At 64.6% G+C, this 15,617-nt stretch overlaps 1 protein-coding gene and 1 pseudogene across 1 annotated transcript; one reads left to right on the top strand and one right to left on the bottom strand.

Annotated features, from left to right (window-relative positions):
- The first annotated feature begins 1,282 nt into the window (after positions 1 to 1,282).
- Positions 1,283 to 4,808, top strand: LOC133754735 (telomerase reverse transcriptase-like). Its single transcript, XM_062185175.1, is given in 7 exon segments — positions 1,283 to 1,468; positions 1,545 to 1,809; positions 1,812 to 2,034; positions 2,082 to 2,526; positions 2,744 to 2,940; positions 3,890 to 4,061; positions 4,671 to 4,808. Coding segments are annotated over 7 exon segments (1,626 nt in total).
- Positions 4,809 to 7,977: 3,169 nt separating this feature from the next.
- On the bottom strand, positions 7,978 to 15,368 carry LOC133754734 (sodium-dependent neutral amino acid transporter B(0)AT3-like; annotated as a pseudogene).
- Between the last annotated feature and the right edge of the window lie 249 nt (positions 15,369 to 15,617).

Here is a 15,617-nt window from a genome sequence, read left to right as displayed (position 1 = left end):
GTTGGGCGACATTCCGTTGGGGGACAGCGGGCACCCGGGGTGGGGGGGGGAGAGGCCATCAGGGGACAGCCGGCACCTGGAGGAGAGGCCATCAGGCACAGCGGGCACTTCGGAGAAAGCAGACAGCCAGCACCCGGTAGAGAGGCCTTCAGGGGACAGCGGGCACCATTGGGGGACAACCGTCGGTGGACAGAGGGCACCTTGGGGAAGGCCGTCGGGGGACAGCGGGCACCTGGGAGAGAGGCCGTAGGGGGCAATGGGGAACCGGGGGAGAGGCCGTCGAGGGACAGCGGGCACCATTGGGGGACAATGAGCACACAGCGGAGAGGCCGTCGGGGGACAGCGGGCACCCGGGGCAGAGGTGTCGGGGGACAGCGGACACACGGGGGAGAGGAGATAGCGTGCACCGGGAGAGAGGCCATCGGGGGCAGCGGGCACCCAGGAGAAGCAGAAAGCGCCCGCAAGGGTGGCCCCGCAGGCGCCCACCACCGCCACCACCACCGATAACAGCAATCCCGGCCAGCTAGGGCTAGTTTATGAGCACTTAGTGCTTGCACACCCAGCGTGGAGGGGCCTTGGAGCCCCATGTGTCTCCTGCTTTCCAGAGATTCAAACGCCAACAGCCCGTGGGCCATGCTGCTCTCTGCGACCACTCCCGGCCGCCTGCAGGTGTCCTGGCTGAGCACAGGCTTGGCGCTCCCGTCTTTGCTAGGTCGACCCCGCGGTGCTCGCGGGCACGGAGACTGGCGAGGTTCCGAGACCCTTGGCAGTGAGTCACGGTCTGGAGCCCTTGGGTCCGTCCACGCCCTCCTGATCTCGCTAGGCCCCGACGCATCTGGGAAGGTGCGGAGCCGCGGGGTAGGACCCAGACGCCCGCCAGGGCCCCCGCCTCGTGGTTGATGACCCCAGAGCCACGGGACACTCAGCGCCTGAGCTCCAGAAGGGCGAACGGCCTCCAGGGCGCCCCTCCCCGCGTAGCAAAAGGAGGGCAGTGGGCGGAGCGCAGGCACCGGCTCAGGACCCTGCTCCGCGACCCTGGCCCCCGCCCAGCAGGGCCCAGCCCCTTCCCCTCCGCGCCCCGCCTCCTCCACGGGGACCCCGCCCAGGCCCGCCGCCTCTGCACCCTGCGCTAGCGCACCGGCGGGAGCCTGGCCGCCCGGCGTGCGCGAGCCACTCGATAGGGTCCTGGCACGTGGGGCTCTAACAGCCCGCGCACAGCTTGCCAGAGCCCCCGCGCGGGCGGCCGGATCTCCAGGCCCGGCCGCCGGGCTCCGGCCCCTCGATGCCACGCGCGCCCCAGTGCCGAGCCGTGCGCGCGCTCCTGCGCAGCCGCTACCTCGAGGTGCTGCCGCTGACCACGTTCGTGCGGCGCCGGGACCCGGCGGCCTTCCGCGCTCTGGTGGCCCAGTGCCTAGTGTGCGTGCCCTGGGACGCACAGCCGCCCCTCGCCGCCCTCTCCTTCCGCCAGGTGGGCCGCCCAGGGGACCCGCTTCGGGGAGGCAGAGGCAGAGCGGCGCCCGGGGACTCAGGCCCCTTCCCTGCAGGTGTCCTCTCTGAAGGAGCTGGTGGCCAGGTTCGTGCAGAGGCTCTGCGAGTGCGGCGCGAAAAACGTGCTGGTCTTCGGCTTCGCGCTGCTGGACGGCGCCCGCGGCGGCCCGCCCTGGGCTTTCACCACCTGCGTGCGCAGCTACCTGCCCAACACGGTGACCGAGACGCGGTGCGGCAGCGGCGCGTGGGGGCTGCTGCTGCACCGCGTAGGCGACGACGTGCTCGTGCACCTGCTGGCGCGCTGCGCGCTCTACCTGCTGGTGGCCCGAGCTGCGCCTACCAGGTGTGCGGGCAGCCTTTGTACGAGCTCGGCACCGTAGCCGAGACCCGGCCCCCTGCACCGCGCGCGTGGGATCCAGACGGGCCCCGCGTCCACGCGACGGGTTCAGAACAGCAGCGGTGGCGAGGCCTGGGCGCCCCTGGGCTCACCCGCCTACAGTTCGGGGCGCGGGCCTTTTGCGGCCTGCGCGGTGACACCTGCCGAGTGTTCGGAGACCACGCCCTCCAGGGCATCTGAGGGAGTGGACTGCAAGCGGGAGCCCGGCGCCTCCGGGCATCTTCCTGGGCTGGACGCCGAGGTCCGGGGGTAGCCTCAGGCTGCGCTGGCTGTCCCCGCGCTACTGGAGGATGCGGACCCTGTTCCAAAAGCTGCTTGCGAACCACGCATGGTGCCCATACGGCGCGCTCTTCCGGATGCTGCGGGGGCCGGCTACGCAGGGGCCGGCCGCCGACCCCCGGAAGGACGCGGGCTCCTGGCGCCTGGTGCGGTTCCTGCAGCAGCACAGCGTGGCAGGTGCACGCATACCTGCGGGCGTACGCCGCCTGGTGCTCCCTGGCCTCTGGGGCTCCAGGCACAAGGAGCGCTGCTTCCTGAGGAACACGAAGTTCATCTCGCTGGGGAAGCACTCCAAGCTCTTGCTGCAGGAGCTGACCTGGAAGGTGAGGGTGCGGAGCCCAGGTGAGTGGGCGTCGGCCAATGCCAAGCCAGGAGGTGAGGGGGTGGTGAGTGAGGCTGCCCCGCGCTCACTGGACTGGAAGGTCCCGTGCTGACAGGGTGGGGTGGGGGACGTTGGGTCATGTGCTGGGCAGGGGAGAGGAGCAGGGATAAAGACTTCCTGTGAGGGGTCCCTTGTGCCCTGCACTCCCGCCGTGGCTGCCCTGTGAGGGTGCACTTGTGGGGTCTGCCTCGTTCCAGGGCGTGGCAACATCCCGGGCCATGGAGCATCGACTGAGGGAGGGGATCCTGGCCAGGTTCCTGTTGTGGCTGCTGGACGCCTGCATGGTGGGGCTGCTCAGGTCCTTCTTCTATGTTGAGGAGACCACGTTCCAGAAGAACCGGCTCCTCTTCTACTGCAGGAGCGTCTGGAGCAGGCTGCAAAGTGTGGGCCTCAGGTACGTGTGTGGTGTCCGTGTCTCAGATCCCCACAGGCTGAGCGGCCCTGTGTTGGCCTGTGGAGGGGAGGCCCCATGCTGGCCCGCGGAGGGGAGGCCCTGTGCTGGCCTGTGGAGGGGAGGCCCCATGCTGGTCCACAGCGGGGAGGCCCTGTGCTGGCCTGCGGAGGGGAGGCCCTGTGCTGGCCCGCGGAGGGGAGGCCCTATCCTGGCCCATGGAGGCCCCATGCTGGCCCGCGGAGGGGAGGCCCTGTGCTGGCCTGTGGAGGGGAGGCCCCATGCTGGCCCGAGGAGGGGAGGCCCTGTGCTGGCCTGTGGAGGGGAGGCCCCATGCTGGTCCACAGCGGGGAAGCCCTGTGCTGGCCCACCGTGGCCCTGTATGCTCATGCTTGGGCTCAGTCCCCTCAGGGCACTTCTGAGGGACTTGGGTCACTGCAGGGACACCTGGGGGAACAGGCATCCTCTCTGGATGACCTTGGTGGGGTGGCATCGGGGGATGGGGCCTGAGTGGCGGAGATGCTGGCTCCTGGTTCTGCTGAGTCAGACTGAGGGATCAGGACTGATTACACCAAGTTGTGCCGGGTGTGGGATGGGAGCCCTGGGCCCCCGTGTGGGGGTTCCTGGGAGGTGTCTGTGGTGGGCAAGGGCGTCTGTAGCCCCAACCCCACACTGCAGAGTGTGCTGTGTCCACGGGGACCGAGGTTCCCTGACCCCGGCCCTGGGCGTGTTGCAGGCAGTGCCTGGAGCAGGTGCGGCTGTGGGAGCTGTCGGACACAGAGGTCCAGCAGCAGGCCAGGTCGGCCCTGACCCCGGCCCTGACCCTGGCTCCGGGCGTGTTGCAGGCAGTGCCTGGAGCAGGTGCGGCTGTGGGAGCTGTCGGACACAGAGGTCCAGCAGCAGGCCAGGTCGGCCCTGACCCCGGCCCTGACCACGGGCCCGAGTGTTACAGGCGGCACCTGGAGCGGGTGCAGCTGTGGGAGCTGTCGGACGCAGAGGTCCAGCAGCAGGCCAGGTTGGCCCTGACCTCGGCCAGACTGCACTTCATCCCCAAGCCCAGAGGCCTGCAGCCCATCGTGAACACAGACTCCATGGTGAGAGCCAGAACATTCTGCAGGGAGAAGGTGACCCGGCCTCCATCTCACTCCATACAAAAGCTCACGGGCTCGTGCCTGTGTGCCCAAAGATGGGTCCTACTGTGAGTGGACGAGGAGCTGAGGGAGGTGCCCAGCTGGACCTGGGAGCCCACAGGGGGCAGCTGGCTAGGGCCCTCAGAATTCTGCCATGGCATCATGTGGAGGGGTGGGAAAAACAGCTGTTGCTGCCCCCTGAGGACCCCGGGACTCGTCCTGTGGCTCCCCTTGCTCCCCGTGGCTCTTTCTGTGGTTTTGCCCCCATGGCTGCTGGTGCCTCTGCCACGGTGGTGTGATTTTGTCATCAGTTAATGTTGCTGTGGTCACTCCAAGGACCTGGCCTCTGTGGGTGGGGGTGCTGCAGACCCCAGCCCCAGGCAGCTGCTCAGGTGGAGGTGGATGGGTGCCTAGCATCCCTGAGGGTCACGTGTATTGCCAGGCGAGGGTTCCTGGGGTACAGTGACAGGAACCCCAAGGTCCCAGCCTGTGGGCTGAGGGCTGACTCTACATTGGGCTTTCCCAGGACCTTGGGAAGCTGGGTGGGCTTGGGGCTGTCTGCCACTCTGCAGCCCCCCTGAGGCTGCATCCTGTGTGCCCCAGGCCCAGCCCTGGACCTCGTGCATCCAGACACTGTTCAGCATGCTCAACTATGAGCAGGCGCAGTGGCCCGGCCTGCTGGGTGCCTCTGTGCTGGGCTCCACCAGGAGTCCCTGGAGACCGCAGCTGACCCAGCCCTGACGCAGACTTCAAGACCTTACTGGACTGAGGCTGGAGGAGCCGGGCACATCGCTGTTGGGGGAGGGGTCATCTGTGACACAGGGCAGGGCCTGTCCTTGGGGCCTTCTTCCTTCAGGTCAGTCCCCTCCCTGCTGTCCTCAGGGGAGCAGAGTCCACCACTGAGACCTCTCACGACCCTACCACTAACAGCCAGAAGGCAGCTCATGGGAGACCTGGCTGTGGGGCATGGGCCTGTGAGCATGTGTCTCACCCCAGGCCCACTCATCACCCCCACGTGATCCAGGGCTGCCGAGGGAAGCAGCAGTGCATGTGGGCTCCCCTCCCGTCCTCAGATGCCAGGGCAGGTGGAGGCATGGCTGCCGTGGGGGAGTCTTGCTCACGTGCTGGAGCCACGCATCTCAGGCAGTGTGGCGCTGCCTAGTGCCTGGCAAGGATGAGCAGGGAGCCCCCTTCCCCAGGCAGGCCCCAGCGTGCAGGGGACCGGATGTGTCCCAAGGACCCAACTGAGAACAGGAAGGGCAGCATCAGGGCTGGATCTTGGTGAAGGAGTGGTCCCCACTGCAGGGGTGGCTTGGGCAGCCTGAAGCCTGGCCAAGCTGGCACCTGTGTGACATGCCAGCTGCTGTGAGCAATTCCAGAACCTACCAGGATGTCACAGCTGGGGCCATGGACATGGACCTTAGACAGGGCTCCTGGTGCCTCATGCCGGGTTTTATGGCACAGGATGTGCCCCTTTGCTGCTGCTTCCAAAAGACATCCTGGTGACTAAGCTGATGTGCCCAGGGGACCCCAGACTGTCCTGGTGACTAAGCTGATGTGCCCAGGGGACCCCAGACTGTCCTGGTGACTAAGCTGACATGCCCAGGGGACCCCAGACTGTCCTGTGACTAAGCCAATGTGCCCATGGGGAACCCCAGGCCCTGCTATGCTGTCACTCAGGTTCTCAGGCTTCACCAAATGCCAAACTTTGAAAAAACTGAGCTTTCATAATTCAAAGGTTTATTGGTTCATTTGAGAGCGACAGGGTGGGGGGGAGAGAGATTCCATCCACTGGCTCCCCTGGTGGCTGTCACAGCCAATGCTGAACCAGGCTGGAGCCTGGAGCTCCATCCGGGTCTCCCACATGGGTAGCAGGGGCCCAGGTGCTTGGGCACCCTTTGCTGCCTTCTAGGGCCATTAGGGAGCTGGATGGGAGCAGGGCAGCCAGGACTCCAGCCAGTGCCAACAGGGGATGCAATATCGAGTGGCTGCTTTGCGGGATCCCCACAGGTGAAACAGCATGAGCCTCTTTGCTGCCCGAGCTCTGCCCTTAGCAATGAGCAGCTCCTGATGGGGGGGGGGGCAGAGGCAGAACCCCCAGGGGGCGGGCTCACTGCTGTCACCTGTGGAGGCTGCTGTGACTGTGAGGGATAGCGCCCCCCAAAACAAAGATGCCTGTGCCCTGCTCTCAAGCGCCCCCTGCTGGTTGTGCTAACTGTAGTCCCCATCAGCTGACCTTGTGGCAGTGGTGGCCCTGTCTGCCCCTGGGGGCTGTTGCCTGTGGACACGGTGCCCAGGAGGGAGGGGCCCTCTGAGGACTCCTCTGTTCCAGCCACATCTGTCCACATGAGGGCAGCATTTGCTCCTGTGCCAGCCCCTGCCAGTCAGAGATGTCACATCGAGGGCTTGTGCCCATGGGGGTGTCACATGGGTCGGCCATTGCCCTCTGTAGCCCCTAGGCCATGTCCACATTCACATGTGAGTGTCCATCTGCCCACACATCCATGGCTGAGTTTTCTGGAGGCTAGGTGTCCACTGGGTCTCTGTCCCCATGCCCCACCCCTTCCCTCTTGGCCACTGAACCACCACCACTCTTGGCTCCAACACTACCACCAGCCCCTGAGGGCCCCTCCAGGCCAAGCTCCTGGGCATGGAGTGGCCAGGCGAGGTGTGGTCAGGAAGGGCAGATCTGGAGCCGTTCAATGCAATGGTAGGGTTTGCAGGCCACAGGGCAGTGTTGGGACAGCGTTGCCCTCACTTCCCAGCCCTGTGGGGGGGCCCCTGCCTGCACTGTCCACTGTGCAGAGGGCAGGTCGTGAACCACGAGGTCTCTACAGCATGTGAGGGGAGGGCCGACTGAAGGGACACTGCAGGGCAGAGCTGAGGGTAGGGCAGATGCCTGTGGGTCCCACGAGCTCCTGTCCCCTCAGCTGTCTGCTCAGAGCTGCTGTCAGCAGTGACATTCAAGTGAGCAGGATGGGGCTGAGCCCTGGGATGCCACCTGTGGTATGGGCTCCCCTGTGTGACACCCCATGCTCACCGCCACCTGTCTCAGAATGGCGTGGGGAGGAGGTGTCACGAAGGAGGGCTAAGTGCCGGCCTCCCCCACTGTGGGCTCAGATGTGCATGGAGTGCTGGGGCTGAGGGGGTGTTTAGCTCTCAGCTCCTCTGCAGCCGGGCCTTGGTCACACCTGTGGCGGTGAGAGCTGCTCCCAGCACAGACGCTCCTTGGGTGATAACACACACATGCCTTCTCGGGTGCCACAGGGGGCATGGCCAGCTGTGTGTTTCTGCAGGGCACCGGGAAAAGGCTAGGGGCTCTGTGGGTACTGGTCTGGCAGTGTGAGGCCAGGGTCTGTGGTCAGAAGGAAGCAGGGGTGGGGTGGGCAGGTGGGGGCTGACTGCCTGGGTGCTTGGTGGGGGAGGGCAGCTGGTGAGGCCCCATGGTAGGAACTCTGACTTCAGCAGCCTCTGCCCTCAAGCATGGGTGCTGACACTGGCGGTGTCTCCCAGAATCCTCCCTGGCTGGGCTCCCAGAACCCGTGTGTCCCCTTCATGTGTGTGCAGATGACCCCTGCCACCTATCCTGAGCTGGACTTGGGGGTCAGCCTGGGGCTGGATTCCCGGCAGGGAAGCTGTGCAGGGCCTGGCCTGCCATCAGCACACCTGCCCTTTGTCCACTGCTGCAGCTTGAGGCTGTGTGGGCCATGCCCTGTGGGACTGTGTGGGTGGCACTGACACAGAGGGCCTCCCATGGCAGCCAGGACCTGGGGTGCCCCTGAGTGGACTTGGCCTCCCATTTGAGGGCAGAGTGGACCCCAGACAGAGCAGGCTCAAGACATGGGGAGCCAAGAGTCCTGCAGAGTCGGTGGGAGGACATGATGAGGTCACCCACGGCCATCCCTGCCCCTCAGTGGGCCCTGCTGTCTTGCAGCCTCAGGCTCCTGTCCAGCCATGTGTCCTGCTGCTGCCTCCTGCACTTGGCCACCAGCCGGGCTAGTGTGATGCCTGGGACCCACAGTGCGGGCAGCAGGGACACGAGCACACAGATGGCTTGCACCCAGCCAGAGTAGAGTTTCTCCTGTCTGGAGGGGAACTGCTCCTGCAGGGGGCACAAGAGAGAGAGAGAGCTCAGCCTGGAGGGGGCAGACCCCGGGCTCCAGACCCCAGGCCTTGGGCAGAGCGAGGCTGACCCAACCACCTGTGCGTGGAGGCAGCCCCAACTCCTCCCTGGGACTACAGGAGGGCAGCATCCTGGGTGGGTGCTCAGGGATGAGGGAGCTGGGGCTTGAGTCTCCCTCTGGGTAGAAGCCCTCAGGGCAGGCAGGGGCACGTGGTCCCCACCCACTGGCCTCCAACACTTGTGGACAGGTGAGGTGTGGTCTGAGACCCCAGGGATAAAGCAGAAAATTCTCACTTCCCCCAGGCAGACCCTGAGGGATTCCGGTGCTCACTCTGGGAGGGGTGGCCCAGGCCAGGTGTTGCATGGTCCCCTGTGTGGACGGGGCAGGGAGTGACCCTTCTCCAGTCTGCCTCCCGACCTCTCCCAGACACTGGAATTGTTGCTTCCCTGGCTGCCTGTCCCCACAGCAAGTGGAAAGTGTGGGCTGGAAGGACCGATGTCTCCAGGGTCTGGACACTTCTCTGAGGCCCTCGAGAGGCTCCGGTCCCACCAGGGTCACCCTGCAGGTCACTGTGGCCCCTTGATCACCATGGGAGGACCTACATGCTGGGGGTTCCAAGCCCAGTAACTGGGCAGCCTGTGGGCCAGCAGGATGAGGTAGGCCAGGAAGATGCTCAGGAGGAGCAGAGGGCTGGCCACAAGCCACGCCACACACCAGTAGAGGCCTGCTCACCGCCCTATCATCCACACGATGTCATCACAGAACCTGCACAGATGCTGGGCTCAGTGGCACTGCGGAGCCATCCCCACCCCCCAGGCTCCTCATGGACCTCAGCTCACCGCTGTAGGCCGTAGACGTAAATGACCCCACCACCTTGACGAAGGTAAAGACGATGAGGTTGAGGGAGGCCGTGTAGCTGTCGAAGATCTCAAGCCAGTAGCTTCTGGACTGCAGCGTGAAGCAGGTGGCCGAGAGCAGGCAGGCCAGGCAGACCAGCCCTGGGGTGCAGGGGGCTGGATGGGAGTCCTGCACCTACCCCTCTCCCCCACCCTGCCCTGCCTGCCAGAGGTGGGCGAGGGCTTGGCCTCAGCTGGCCACAGTCAGGGCAGGTCCACCTGCATCCTGCCCAGAGCTGCTGGGCTGTCCTCAGGGAGCAGGCTGGCCTGGTGCCCCTGAACTCTGTAGGGGAGGCGGCAGGCATCCCTATGGCTGAGCTGTGCACTCACCCATGAGGGCCTCCTTGGGGACCCCCGTGGGGACGACCCCCATGTCCAAGAGTGGCGTGATGATCCCCTCCATGTTGCTGAACATGGACAAGAGCCCCAGGGTGAAGAGCATCCCGAAGAAGAACACGGCCCACATGGGCGCCCCCGGCATGGGCAGCACGGCCTCCATGAAGACGATGAAGGCCGGGGCCCCAGGCACTCTGCAACCTGGAGGTGGGTCACGTGTGTGGGCCAGGGGTGTGCCTGCAGGGATGCCATGCCCACCATCCCTCCAGGAGGCTCTAGGTGCCTGGAGCCAGGATCTGTGCCCGGCTGCCCATCAGCCCAGCCCTGAAGCCACCCCACTGGACAAGGGCTCCACTGGACTCCGGCAGGCTCACAGCCCTTTGGCCTGGCCCAGTGCCTGGGGTTCCCGGGGTGGCCCTGCAGCCCTGCATGCACTACCTTGTCCAGGAAGTCCTCCAGGTGGCAGACCCTCAGGGGCAGCAGGGGCAGCCTCTCTGGCTGTGTGGCATTGAGCTGTGTGAGGACGGCCTCCTAGCTAGCCCTGTAGATGCTCTGTTCCAGGAAGTTGAACTCATCAATGAGGCCCAGGATGTTTTTGCGGGGACACAGGGTGGAGCTGTGGGGCCTGTGTTACCACCCACTGCCTGAGCCAGCAGATGTGTCCAGGCACAGGGCCCATGGCACCCTGGGGGCCCAGCCCGCCCACGTCTCTGCTCCTGCGGGGAACCCGTGTGCACTATTGTTCCGGGAGGGGGCAGCCTCATCCTTCAAGCCCCGGGCTGGCACAGGGGCATTGTCTTCTGCAGCTCAGCTGAAGGGCCCAGCCTCCCATTTTCAGGACTCGCAGGTCAGCATTCAGGGGCTGAGAACCCCCGCCCCGTGACCTGAGAGCCCCTGTCCGCCCACACCCGGCGTCATGCAGCTCCCGAGGTCGGCTTTGGGGCTCGCTGTCCACATAGCTGCTCCTGTCGCCCTCCCGCACAGTCCACTGAGCCCTGATCTGGGCATTGAGGCTCCCGGCTGGGGTCCCAGCAGAGCCCAGCCCTCCTTTGTCAGCTTTCTGGGTCGCTCAAGCGCCATGTCTTCCGCAGGTTTGCTGTGTTCTGTCGGCAGCCGGTCTGGCTGCTCAGAAGGCCCCGTGTCCAGTGTCCTAAATACGGGAGGCCATGATGTGCCTCACGGAGGAAGCCGCGTGTCAGGTGGGCGCCAGGCATGACAGCGCCATTGGCCACGCTCAGTGCAGGGGCGTCAGTGCCTTGTATGAAGCAGGGTCTCACGCAGCCACACAGAGTAGGGACAAGTGCGGCCAGGGGAGGAAGTACGAGCCTCATCCTGATGCCCCAGGCACCCAGCCCAGCGCCCCCAGTGTGGGCATGGCCGCCAGAGTGGGAGCCCCAGCCCAGCGCCCCCTCACCCAGTGCTGGCAGAGACCCAGGGAGTGGGAGCCCCGGCCCAGCGTCCCCTCACCCAGTGTTGGCAGAGACCCTGGGAGTGGGAGCCTTGGAACAGAGAGAAGCATCTTTGCATGGTGCAGCATGTCCGCCACTTGCTATGCTCCATGGAACCCCGGGAGTCAGGCTGAGATGTGACAGGACCCTGTCCTTGGGGTCTGGGTGGAGGAGCTGGAGAAGCTCCTTCAACATTGGTGAGGGTGGCGCTGAGGTGAGGCACACACACATGAGACACACATGAGGTGCACACATGGGAAGCACACAGGCGCACATGAGGCACACACACACGTGAAGCACACACATGCTCAGTGCTCCTGGGGCACCGGCTCCAGCAGCACTGCCCATGGCTGGCCTGTCCTCTACCTCCTCCCTCTGAGAGGTGTGGGGTTGGCACAGGCACCACCCATTGGCTCTGCATGTGGGGGCCGTCCTGAGTGCCAACGGGTTCAGCAGGACCCTTGGGTGCCTGGAGCTCCCTCTTGGGAATGCGTACTCTGCGGGAGCAGGGCTCCCTATGCCAGAGGCTGCAGCCCATCCAACACCCCAAATGAGACATGTCTGGACAGCCGGGCGGAGGGCCTCAGGGTTGCTCGGGCGGCATCGGCGTACTGGGGCTGCCTTAGGGCCATGCACTGTGCACATCTCAGAGCGGAAGAGGCCTCCTGTGATCCTGGAGGCCCCAGGCGCACGGGGTTCAGTGGCAGCCCCCCAGAGGTTCCAGGGGGCACCCCTCTGTCCCTGACTCAGGGCCCACGTCCCCCAGGGCAACCTCAGCTCCATCCATTCCTGAGTTTCATCTGCTGAGACCCTTTTTCCAGTGAGAGTCCTCAGGAATGGTGGCATGCCTGCCCCACCCCTGCCCATGGCGTGGCCTAGCCTCACCTGTCCAGGCACTACCTGTGGTCCGTGGTGGCCTTGAAGCCCATGACAGAGAAGATGGCAACAGAGGCTTACAGGGAAGTCATGCTTTTCACCAGGGAGATGACCACGGCATCCTTCTCACAGTTGTTCCTGCACATGGGGGCACTCAGGGCCTCAGGAGGGCCCCCTGCCCACTGACCTGGGCCCCTCACACAGGGGTACTAAGGGCCTCGGGAGGGCCCCCTGCCCACTGAGCCTGGGCCCCTCACACAGGGGCTGCATTCAGGGCCCCCTGCCCATCAAGCCTGGGACCCTGACATGGGGGCCTTCCCCTAGGGCCCCACTGAGCCTGGGCCACGCCCCACTGCCTCGCTCTATTCCTTCATCATTTGTGGAAAGGCTCAGAGCTGCACTCAGCACCCTGTGGGCCCCAGACCTGCCCCAGGCCACAGTCAGGCTGGGCACACACAGCAGCTCCTGGAACAGACAAGCCAGGTGGAGCCCACCCCAGACCAGCAGGTCCCACAGCACCGTCCCCAGCTCAGCCCTTGCTGGCTGGCACTGCAGCGCCAGGGTGCCAAGCATCCTGGGGCAGCCACCCACCTGGGCGGGTTGTAGCTGGCAAAGGCGATGTGTCCACCGAAGTCCAGGGACAGAGAGAAGATCTGGGTGGCTGCATCCAGCCACACCCGCACATTCTGGAGAATCTGCATCTGGAATGTGAACACAGCAGATGCTATTCCAGAACGTTCCCTGGCCCTTTTGGGTCACACCACAACCAGGTGTGACCTGTACAGATTCCAAGAACCGTTCAGGACTTTGTGCCAGGAGGGAGCTTGCTTGGCGTTGCAGCTGACATGGCTCCCCTGTTCTGTGAGGCAGCCAGCAAGCTGTGCCTTCATCAGGCCCACAGCAGAGCATGGCTGGCACTTGGTGGTGGGGCCTAGAACCAGATCTGAGCTGACTCCAACCAGGGTATGCTCCCTGCCCTCTCCCACGTGTGGCTTTGGCTGTGTGAGGCCCCTGGGCAGGGGCATTTGCACCCACTGCCCCATTTGCCCACTGCTGGGTATCTGGAGAGACAGCCTCATGCCCAGGTGTGCAGCTGATTCCTGGTGGTGGTCAGCAGCCCTGGAAACCCCCTTGGGATCCTGGACCAATGGAATGGTCTAGAAGCGCTGCAGATTCCAAGGAGAAGCCCTTTGGTCCTGTGTGCCACACCTGCTGGACGCTTCTGCCCCAGGTGACAGCTGATTCCAGTTGGCCCCTCCCCCACACTCCCACCTTGTCAGCACCTGGATTTCCTGCAGGTGCACAAGTCCACACACCCCAGACCAAAGTCCCTGCCCCGACCCTGCTGAGACCCCGAGGCCCTCATCCTTTGCCCACTGGGTGCCCCCTGCCCCCTTCCACTTATGTTAGGGGTGAACAGGTAGCAGAGCCCATATGTGGCATGCACACCCTGCCCCAAGAGCCAGCAGGGCCATAGGTGCCAGCACAGTTGACCCTGCAATGGAGTGGCCCCCACCCTTCAGCCGAGCCATGCTCTCTCACCTCCCTATGAGGCTGAGATGGGGAAATGAGGCCCAGGGCCTGGTGTGTGAACGGATGGGGATCTGGGTGGCCCCTGGGTCCAGAGAGGACCAGTGACCAGGAGAGGTCACCTGTCCACACTGGCCACGCCCTCAACCATCTTGTTGCCATCCAGAGGGCAGCAGCTCCAGGGCAATGGGTGCTGGAAGGAGTTGAGGAAGTACCACAGCACCCAGGTGCTGTAGTACAGGCTGACAAAGAGGACACCTTGAAGCAGCCCAGCTCTGCGGACAGCAAGGACAACGCATCCCATGGCAGGGGAGGAGCGGTGCCGCCACGTGCAGAGCAGGTCCTCCTGGGGAGCTGAGGAGGGGGTGGCCTACCTACGCCGCCCAGGTAGGGGGAGATGGCCATCCACACCCCAGTGCTGCCCCTGCGCAGGTGCTGGCCAATGGCGAGCTCGATGTGGAAGAGCAGGATCCCCTCAAAGACCAGGGCAATGAAGTAGGGGATGAGGAAGGCCCCTGCCAGGACACAGAGGTCAGGGGATGGCCACCCTCTGCTCCCCATTGGGGCACCTGGTGTGTTGCTGGCGGCCAGCCCTGGTTCTGGCCGAGTGTGGTTGGCATAGCTGCCAGCTGCATACTCAGCCTCGTGGGAGAATAAACCAGCCGGGCGGCACTGTGGGGCAGACTCAGAGGCTGTCTGTGTGGTCAGTGTGGACAGGAGTGTGCGCAGCCAGTGTGGACAGTGTGTAAGTGGCCAGTGTGGACAGGCAGAGCAGGCACTGCCAGTGTGGACCAGCAGAGTGTATGTGGCCAGTGTGGACAGGCAGAGTGGTCATGGCCAGTGTGGATAGGCAGAGTGGGCATGGCCAGTGTGGACAGGCAGAGTGTATGTGGCCAGTGTGGACAGGCAGAGTGGTCATGGCCAGTGTGGATAGGCAGAGTGGGCACGGCCAGTGTGGACAGGTGGAGTGGGCATGGCCAGTGTGGACAGGCAGAGTGTATGTGGCCAGTGTGGACAGGCAGAGTGGCCATGGCCAGTGTGGACAGGCAGAGTGTATGTGGCCAGTGTGGACAGGTGGAGTGGGAATGGCCAGTGTGGACAGGCAGAGTGGGCATGGCCAGTGTAGACAGGTGGAGCAGGCAAGCAGACACCTGGAACAGGAGCTGGCATGAGGATGAGGAAGGGCCACCAGCTCAGAAGACCCTGGAACTGCCCAGGAGCGAGGAGGGTGAGTGCGGCCATGCAAGATGTGGAGGTATTCTTTACAAAATTCCAAGTGATGGGTGATGGGCACTGAGTGGCTGGGGTGAGACCGCCCCTCAGCACAGCCTGGGGAGGAAGGGGAGTAAGAAGACAGAATGTTCCGGCATGTTCAGCCATGCTTGCTGCATCTGGAAACAGGTGCCATAGCAGTGCATTGGGGCGGCTGCTCCTCCCTCATCTGCATCCCTGATGAGAGGCCCCCTCCCCTGACCTCTGTGTCCCCAAGGCCCTGGCCCCTGGGGGGATCTCCCCAGGTTCCTCACTGGAGAGGGTCGGGCATGGGCATCCCAGGCCTGCTCGTTAAATGGGGGCACTTGGGCAACAACAGCCCTGAGGGCAGCAGCCCCTGGCTGGTGCACACATGTGGCAGCACAGGTGCATCCATGATGCTGGTGAGCCTGGGGCTCCTGTCACCCCACAAGGAGACTTGGGATATGCCAGCCCCCATGAACGTGGACACCAGGGTGATTGCCCCCTGGAGACTGGCTCCACACCAAGGGGCAGCGCCGCTGGGAATGGAGCTGTGTGCTGGCCTGGGACCCCGTGTGCGGCCCCTAAATTCCCCGGGGCTCAGACACCAAGGCCGGGCTCTTCCTGGGGCCCCATGTGTCTGGTTTCCTGGGATGGTGGTGCTGCCCAGGGGTCAGGGGTGGGGAAGGCCAGCCCCTTGGCTACCCAGATGTGGCTGGCAGGCTCACCTTCACCATGGGTCTGGCACAGGTATGGGAACCTACAGATGTTCCCCAGCCCCACAGCAAACCCCATGCAGTTGAGCAGGTACTGGAGCTTGTTGTCCCACCAGGGCCTCTCATCCTCCTGCGCATCCATGGCTAGGTCTGGGCTGAGGTCCTGGGCCATAGCAGTCCAGTGGCTCAGGGAGCATCCAGACCACACTGCACCTGCACCCTCTGCTGTCCTGGAGCCTGAGCGTCCCCTCCATCGTGTCCTCTGGTTTATTTACAGGAAAGCCGGTGGAGCCCGGTTAATTGGTAACCTGGTGCCTGGCCATGCCCGCATCCCCAGCCCTTCTCCCACAAGCATGTCCAATGTCAGCTGCAGGCTGGTACCACCATGGAG

Source organism: Lepus europaeus, unplaced genomic scaffold (genome assembly GCF_033115175.1).
Source record: "Lepus europaeus isolate LE1 unplaced genomic scaffold, mLepTim1.pri SCAFFOLD_29, whole genome shotgun sequence".
Taxonomy (NCBI): domain Eukaryota; kingdom Metazoa; phylum Chordata; class Mammalia; order Lagomorpha; family Leporidae; genus Lepus; species Lepus europaeus.
Note: the sequence above shows the minus strand (reverse complement) of the source record. Positions and strands in the feature narration are given on the sequence as shown.